Raw genomic sequence first — 8,284 nt, 5'->3', positions numbered from 1 at the left:
CTGAAAAAGGAGAGGTTTAGAGAGTTTGTGCAATGTGCTACAAAAGAGCCCTAAACCTACTTTCATCCGACATGTGAGTTTAGAATTCAAATCTCAAGAAGGAGTCTCTATTTGGTGATCAAGGTTGAAGCCACAAAACCATCCCAATATGTTTGCTATAGATATCAAAACCTTTAAGGCTGTCCTTGGAGTCACTGACACGATTCAGGGGAAAAAAATTAGAGTAGAAGAGTTTAAATGACTTAGAGCTAATCATGAGGTCACATCAGTAAACTTTCTATAGGGCAGAGTTTAGGATCATAAGTAAGATTTCACTTCTCAACAAAAAAAAAGTCAACTTCAATTCTATTAATGGTTTTTTTTTTTTTTTTCTTGGAATTTGGGAATGCACATGGTGATTTTTTCTTTGGATACATCTAACGGTTTCCCAGTTTAATTGATTGTATTATTTGGTAATTACCTTACTTTACTTTGATAATTATTGGTGACTTATTTATTTTGGTTAATTAACCAAAAATAAATATTAATTAATAATTGGTTAATTTCAAAAATTGATTAGCTACGCATAAAATCAAGCAAGGGATCTAATGTTACTTTAAGATATCATTTATTCACTTTATAGGAGTCAAATGACAAGAATCCTTATGTTTGGGATGACGACAATACATTATGTGCTTCTATTTTATGGCTTTTTACTATTTTTTTAAGCTTATAATTTATAGTTATTTGGAGTTAGGTTAATATATAATGGGGGAATAAATTGTTAGGTTGGTATTTGAATAAATCTTAGGGATGGACTTCTCTCTCATTATTGTTTCTCCCATTATCTCCAGTTTTAAAATAGATGCATTACATTTGGCAGTTATCTAATCTAAGGATGTTCATTAAGCCACGTCACATGAGCAAAATAGTATAAAAACTAGGGGGGGGGGGGGGGAAGAAACACAAAGGAATAATGCAAAGAATGATTGAGCACCTTTTGGAATTCAGAACTTTGAATTCTAGTCAAGTTGTTGAAAACAACAGGGGTTCTACTTTGTGGTCTCACTAGACAATGGATTGTTTTGTGGCCTCACTAGAGCTGGAATGATGTGAAGATTTTTGTCTTGGGTACACTCAGTAGAAAGCAAATCTTCTTTGCTAGGCTAGATTCAAATGACTGGAAGATTTTGGAATTGTTAGATATTTTAACAGGTTGCTCAGAGGTTTTAGCATAATGGTTTTATGTAAAATTTTAAGTTTGAGAAGCAAAGTTTTGTGTTAATCTTTGTCAAATGGGATAAAATTTTGTTTATGTGACGTGGCTTAATGAACATCCTTAGATTAGATAACTGCCAGATATAATGCATCTGTTTTAAAACTGGAGATAACGGGAGAAACAATAACGGGAGAGGAGCCCATCCCTAAATCTTATTTAATTCTAATAGAAGACAAGTCTATGTTTGTTTTTTGTTTTAATAATATGAATGTAAAATCATCTATTTATAGGACTTTTTTTTTTTTTAATATAAGATAGAAATTCTATTCTAGCTCATTTAAGTGTATATGTGTGTGAAAACTTCTTTCTAGAGGCTTGAATCTTGACCCTTGCCCCCCATACCCCACAAACATTTATACTTGTGCAGTGACCGTCGCACCAAAGATGTATGGTTATTTATAGGACTTAACATTGAATAAGAAAACATGATAGAAATCATATTATTGAGTTAAACTGCATTTTCGAGGCTAGTTTTTCTCAAAAAAATATCAATTAATTGCTTCTCTTGATTTTGTGATCTGTCCATATGTGAGGTGCCATACATAACACAACATTGGATTCATTACTGCTACGCTTACCCTTAATTTATAAGAAACAAAACTCCATATGGACCAATATCATTTGGCTTTAGAATGTGATACAACCAAAGCCCTGAAAGGCTGAAACCATGAATGAAATAAACAAAGCAGTAATATTATCTCCAAGATTTAACAATTAGTAGAAGAAGCATCATTCCAGAAATTTTTTTTCCCTGGCATTTAAAGCTCAATGCATGGCAGCATAAGAATAAACAAAGATAAACGGTTTTCTGACACAGCTAGCTATTAAATCCCAAGAGAAGTCAACCCCTCCCTTATTTTCTTGCTGCTAGAATAATTTCTTTCAGAACCATCATCAATGGATTCGAACTAGATCGTTGACCATTGCTTCCCCATAACAATTTTTTTTTTTTTTAGCTGATTTTTTAAAACAATTTTACTCTGTTAGTCAACCACCACCAATACTGATTAAAGATACAGTTATGCTGCTGAGACAGCCAGCTTAAATTTCAGACCACGTTAACGTGACAAGTGAGCCACAGACATGAATGAGTTCCAAAAGTCCAATTCAAGGTTTGAAATGCCAGGGAAATTAAAATAAGCCCACTGGAAAACACAGAAATCATAGTGTTATGACTTATTTCTTTCACATGCTGACATGCACATGATTTTGCCTTCCCAATGCTGTGAGATTTTGACCCAAAAAAAAAGGTTTCTAAATGGTCCAACCCTGGCTGAACTCCATGTGTATATATATGGAAAACGATTAAACGTTGACTTGCAGTGAAACTGAACAGAGATGAGCTGTTGAGTGGTAACAGAAGTCATTTTTAGTTTCAGGCTGCATGTGGTTCTTACTAAATATTTGACCAATGACGAGCAAAGTAATATTGAGAGAGAGAGAGAGAGAGAGTGTTATTTATTTGAGAAGTGTTCTTCTATGTCATCTCTATGCATAAATAGAGCCATGAATTTGTTCTTTAGGACATATTAAAATTTCCCCCTTGAGTGCTTGCATTTGGTGTATTGATTTAGTAAAGATCAATTATCATAAGATTAAAAAAATTTCACAACTTTTGTCACAACTCGTCATATAGTGAGTTGTGAGTAATGAATGTGTGGATCCACAATAGACCTACCACTCATAACTCGTCACATAATGAATTTTGGCAAAAGTTGTGAAATTTTTTATATTTCTAGAATTTTTCTTTGGTAAATTGCATGTGACATGGATACAACATATGTCCACATGTCACTCATGTGTTTTGTCCAATGCGCTCCAACACTACACATAAGCTTTTTTCTTAAGAAAGTGTATATTTTATATTCCTACCGTACAGGCATTTAGTAGTATAAAAAATTTATTTATTAAACTTGACAAATTTTACGACAAAACTAAACATCTTTATTTAAATTACAATACGTAGAGTGCAAGGACTACATCCTTATTTGTTTTCCATTTATTTTTTGGATAATTGTTAAAATAATCACAAGTTTATTGTAATTTTATGAATGTTCAATTAATTTAAATAGCTAATATAGATATAGATATAGATATAGATATAATCAAGATTTAGGGGGTTCCCATCAAAAAAAAAAAAAAAAGATTTAGGGAGCCCAACTAATTTGACCATTCACATACATATACGTAAAAAAGTTTATTTTAAAAATAGAATTATACATATCCCTATATTTCATTAACTAATTAAATGTGTGTATTTTTGGAGATTATTAACATGGCTCCTCCACTGGCCAGTGCCAAGGGTCGAGGGTGAGAAATTTCCTCTTTCCAACCAAAAAACACCTGTAGCCATCATAAATGTGGACCTTACATTTGATTCTCATACATGGAATTTACATTTATGTGAAAAGGTATAGAACACTTGGTGTATGAAATAAGTTTTCCATCCTAAGGGTCTTAAAGAAAAGCTTTCCCAAATATATTTGAAATAAAAAGATAAAAATGATATATTAATATATTTGAATTTCTATTTGTTTAATTTTTTTAACTTCTTTGTTTTTCTAAAAAAATAAATAAATAACTTCTTTAGGTTACATTAATCAATAACCTGTGCAATACGCGGCAATGTTTAATAAAATATGATTTTTTATTATTATTATTTAATTTTTCCATAAAGACAAATACTACATACGTTATTGTCTTTTAATTTTGCCCGTTTTAAACTAAAATTTTAGCTTTGCCACTAATTTTATAATTATAAGAATTCTACTATGCGTTCAGCGGTGCTTATTATTTTGCTGCTAATTTATTAGTTTAAATGTGAGATAAAAAATGACTTTGAGCAAATAATGAAATTGTACTTTATATAATGTTGATGAATTTGTGAGAGAGAATGAAAACCTTGAATAACAATCCTCTATTTCCAATGTGTGTTTTTCAATTTATTCTTGTTGTATAGTTATACCTTTTTTTTTAATAAAAAGACCAAAGTTTAAAATGAAAAAAATAAAAATAAAACAAAATAAAAATCAGACATACTATCATTATTTTTTATACAATATAGAAATTCTAATTTTGGCCCTTACCTTCCACATCCCATAAGCCTTAATATTTATTGAGTAATCATCAGCCAAGAATATCAGACCTACTATAGTTGTTGAACATAAAGCAAAACCGTCTTAAATTCTTAATAAGACAAAAAGATTTTGTTCGAAAGCCTTTAATGTGACTTGGATGGGCCTCTTTATCTGGTTTGTGTCAATTGGAAGGCCTGGGAGTAATTGTATGTCTGTGGATTGGAGTGAGTTATTGGCGCACGAGCAAGCCCCAACAACAATCTTTTCATATTTCATTAATTTCGTATAATAACATTTAAAAATAACAAAAATATGTTAGGTAGAGTTGTGTTTACGGCAACTAATGGTGGAGCCTAGTCTTTATGGTGATCCTTGACGAGTCAACTAAGTCCTAATCCATTTAATTAAATGATGTAACACTTTCTTCTCATTAAAAAAAAAAATAAATAAAATAATGTAACACTTATATTAAATACAAATACGAAGAGATGCCTTATTTTTCCTTGCGCTTGAACTTGTTGGACTGAACCTCGAAATGATTTGGTGAGTCGGAGATCCAACCTTAGCAGCGTTAACATTGCTGAGCCCACATCAGTTTAGTCTGGACTCTGGACCAAAACAATGAACAAATGAATGGCCAATTAAAAATTACTACGACTTGTCTGTAAGGTGCATCATCGATTACAAGTCAAAAGCTTTGTAATTTATTTAGTACCTCGTCGTGTTTTCAAAATGAAGATATTCAAGTTTAAATTCTCCTCCTCCAATTCTCGGATCATCAGCACTTTATTCCCAATTAATTTATAAAGAATGTAATTTTCCTAACTAATTTGGCAAAAAGTTCCTCCAACACATTAGATAGCCAAAAAAATTGTTAATTTGACAAGCATTTGAACAATTGGGTGAAATAGCAAATTAATTGAATTAGAGTATTGATGGCAGAATTTGGTAGTTTAGAATGCACATATAAAGTTTCTATAGAAAGACACTTGTAAGAGCTGTATCAATTCATAAAATATACAAATTGTAGTCTACAATGATAGTGTTTTTTGCCGTGGGAAAATGACTTGAATCTTTTGTGCAGTCTGTGCTCAATTGCAATTTGCAAGTAATACAAGCCTGGGTTGGACTTGGATCCTCATATCCCCCATTCACATGGTTTTATAATTTATAAAATTCAATCGTGGCATCTATTTTAGCCTCATATCCATCCTGATACTGTTGCTTAATTCTACTTCAGGATCACAATTTTTTGAGGCCAGCGTTATATAGCTCTCATTCTCAAGCATCAATTTCAGCAATAAAATCTCCAAAATACCTGAATGTGCTTTGAAATTGATACATATAAATGAGGCTACTTTAGCCATTCCACAAAATTTAAGGGGGGGAAAAAATCAAATAATTAAGATGTAAAAAGAGGTATAGATAAAAGTGGAATGTATGGCCATAATTTGTCCTATGGAAACAAAGCAAACTCAACCAACCATATCCTCATTAGCCTTCCTGGATCCCCAGAAACTACATAAATCTTATTGAAGGTTAATAGTAAAAGGAACAAGGAGAATCCTTAAAAGTATAAACCTCAATGCAGTTCATGTGTTATGTGGTCTTCATGTTAGTACTCGGTTGAGAGCTTTAGTTTCATTTCTTTGGACAAAAATCAATACACTGAAAACTTGATGGTGGTCCTAAGTCTTCAAGTTGTCCAGTTTAGGCCTTCTCCTTCTCAACATTTTCCATTGCATAGCCATAGACCAAGCAAAGGAAATATTATCCGATGTGGGATTGCAGAGCCATCAGGAGAGCCAGCTCCTTTAGGACAAAAAACAAAGTATAATGATGGGTTTTTTGAGAGGGCATTCATGACACTCTTTGCTAGGAAGATGGAGAAGTTCGCAGCTCCTGCAAAAGCTGGGACAGAAACTAAGAAGAATGGGTGGTGGGATCATGATTATGAGAGTTTTGTGGAAGTGTCTAAGAGAGTAATGCAAGGAAGGTCTCGCATGCAGCAACAGCAAGTGGTTCGTGAGGTGCTCTTGTCTATGCTCCCTCCAGGTGCGCCTGCTCAGGTGGATAATGAATAATGCTTATATTTTCAGTTCTCTCACTTGGTTTCAGTTGGTGTTTACATGTTTTTTTAAATGGTTTATGGTCAATAACACATAGAAGATACGGTAGTTGGCATAAAACAGGATTCTCTCCATTTGTCTTGGAATAGTCCATTTCACAATTATAATTTTATTTCCTGAATCTAATAATATTCTTCAGATTGTCGCATCATATAAAATTTTAAATGAAGTTGACACTTGATACAACTTTGACTTATTATGTTTCATCTATTCAAATAGAGATTATCATGGTTTGTCCTGGTATATCTGAAGTGCGAATGAGAGTATTATTTCTAATTAGAAATACTAAATTACTAAACCTTGTTACAACTCATATAAGATATAGCTTGACTCAGTTTATTGTTGCTGTAGTTCAAGAAATTATTTCCTCCAACAAAGTGGGCTGCAGAATTCAATGCAGCATTGACAGTGCCCTTCTTCCAGTGGTTAGTTGGGCCATCTGAGGTAATTATGCTGCCACATTCTCTTATATATTCATAAACATGTATTCCTCAAGTAAGAATTCTCACAAATTTAGCAATGTGCACACTTATTCCCATTGGAAGAATTATGCCATATAGAATATTAAAGTTTAGTTGTACATATCCAAGTTAATTTCCTTTTAAACTTGATACTAGAATTAAGGACACTTGTTTTTCATTCTTCACTTATATGAATTACATGCATGTCCAGCTTGACATTTGTCATCTTTTATTTTGAGATTTCTGTGCTGCTTCTTTTAGTGTCCTTTATATTATATTATTTTGGTGAGCATGCATCCACTAGGTTGTGGAAGTAGAGGTAGATGGGGTGAAGCAACAGAGTGGAGTTCTTATAAAAAAGTGCAGGTAAAATCAAAGTTCTGAGAAATAATTTAACTTTCATTTTACATTAAACATTGAAAATAGAAGGTTCCAAGTTTCCTTTCTTTCGATCCTTTCTGGCAGCAGTCAAATGAAGCAGCATTCTTAAAGGAGAAGAAATCATTATTAGAAGATCTTATCATATAGAATAAAAAACTAACAATGATTTTCCAATTTTGACTTTCTTCCCCACCAAGGTATCTGGAGAACAGCGGGTGTGTAGGAATGTGCGTGAACATGTGCAAGTTTCCTACTCAAGATTTCTTCACCAATGAATTTGGGCTTCCATTAACCATGATACCAAGTATGTCACCTTATATCTTTGGTCTAATGATTGGTCAGAAAATTTTCCTTTTCTATTGAAATCCTATAAAGATATCTATTGTTCTGTAGTAAATATCAGTTTCTATGGTCTCAAATACATGGTGAAAACTGTATCTCAATAATCATTCATCACTCCCACCCACACCCAAAGATGAAAAAAATAATTGTGTTCTGGATTATTTAGGCAGATTCTTACTTAATGTATCCACTTTTCCATGTTCATCTCAGATTTCGAAGATATGAGTTGCGAAATGGTGTACGGCCAAGTTCCACCCCCATTTGAAGAGGATCCTGTGTCCAAACAGCCTTGTTATGTAGATATCTGTAAGTTTGTAAAATTTCTATTATGTGGTCCATGGACATTTCAAAATTTTTCTGTTTCCTAACTATAGCAACATTTGCAGGCTCCATCTCAAATCCCAGCTCCAGTGTTTGTCCTAAACTACAAGCCTGAGACTGATATTTCACTCTTTTTGATATCTCCTATTGGAGAATTAGATATTTCACTCTTTTTGTGATTTCACTGTACAGATATTGTGTTCTTGGTTTGTATTAAAGAAACATTTATGATATACATTACAGCTGTCACAGGGGTGATTGTGCCCTTCCATCTATTAACAAATTGTACAGGTTTTCTCCCATATATCAGAGAAA

General features: G+C 32.8%; 1 protein-coding gene across 1 annotated transcript; it reads left to right on the top strand.

The window, feature by feature from the left end:
* The first annotated feature begins 5,792 nt into the window (after positions 1–5,792).
* On the top strand, positions 5,793–8,269 carry LOC115975181 (beta-carotene isomerase D27, chloroplastic). The gene is made up of 6 exons (XM_031095873.1): positions 5,793–6,404; positions 6,816–6,908; positions 7,230–7,291; positions 7,504–7,610; positions 7,859–7,954; positions 8,035–8,269. The coding sequence occupies exons 1-6, from the start codon at positions 6,015–6,017 to the stop codon at positions 8,082–8,084; spliced, it is 798 nt and encodes a 265-aa protein (XP_030951733.1). The 5' UTR covers positions 5,793–6,014; the 3' UTR covers positions 8,085–8,269.
* The last annotated feature ends 15 nt before the right edge of the window (positions 8,270–8,284 follow it).

This window comes from Quercus lobata, chromosome 2, assembly GCF_001633185.2.
Source record: "Quercus lobata isolate SW786 chromosome 2, ValleyOak3.0 Primary Assembly, whole genome shotgun sequence".
Taxonomy (NCBI): Eukaryota; Viridiplantae; Streptophyta; class Magnoliopsida; order Fagales; family Fagaceae; genus Quercus; species Quercus lobata.
Note: the sequence above shows the minus strand (reverse complement) of the source record. Positions and strands in the feature narration are given on the sequence as shown.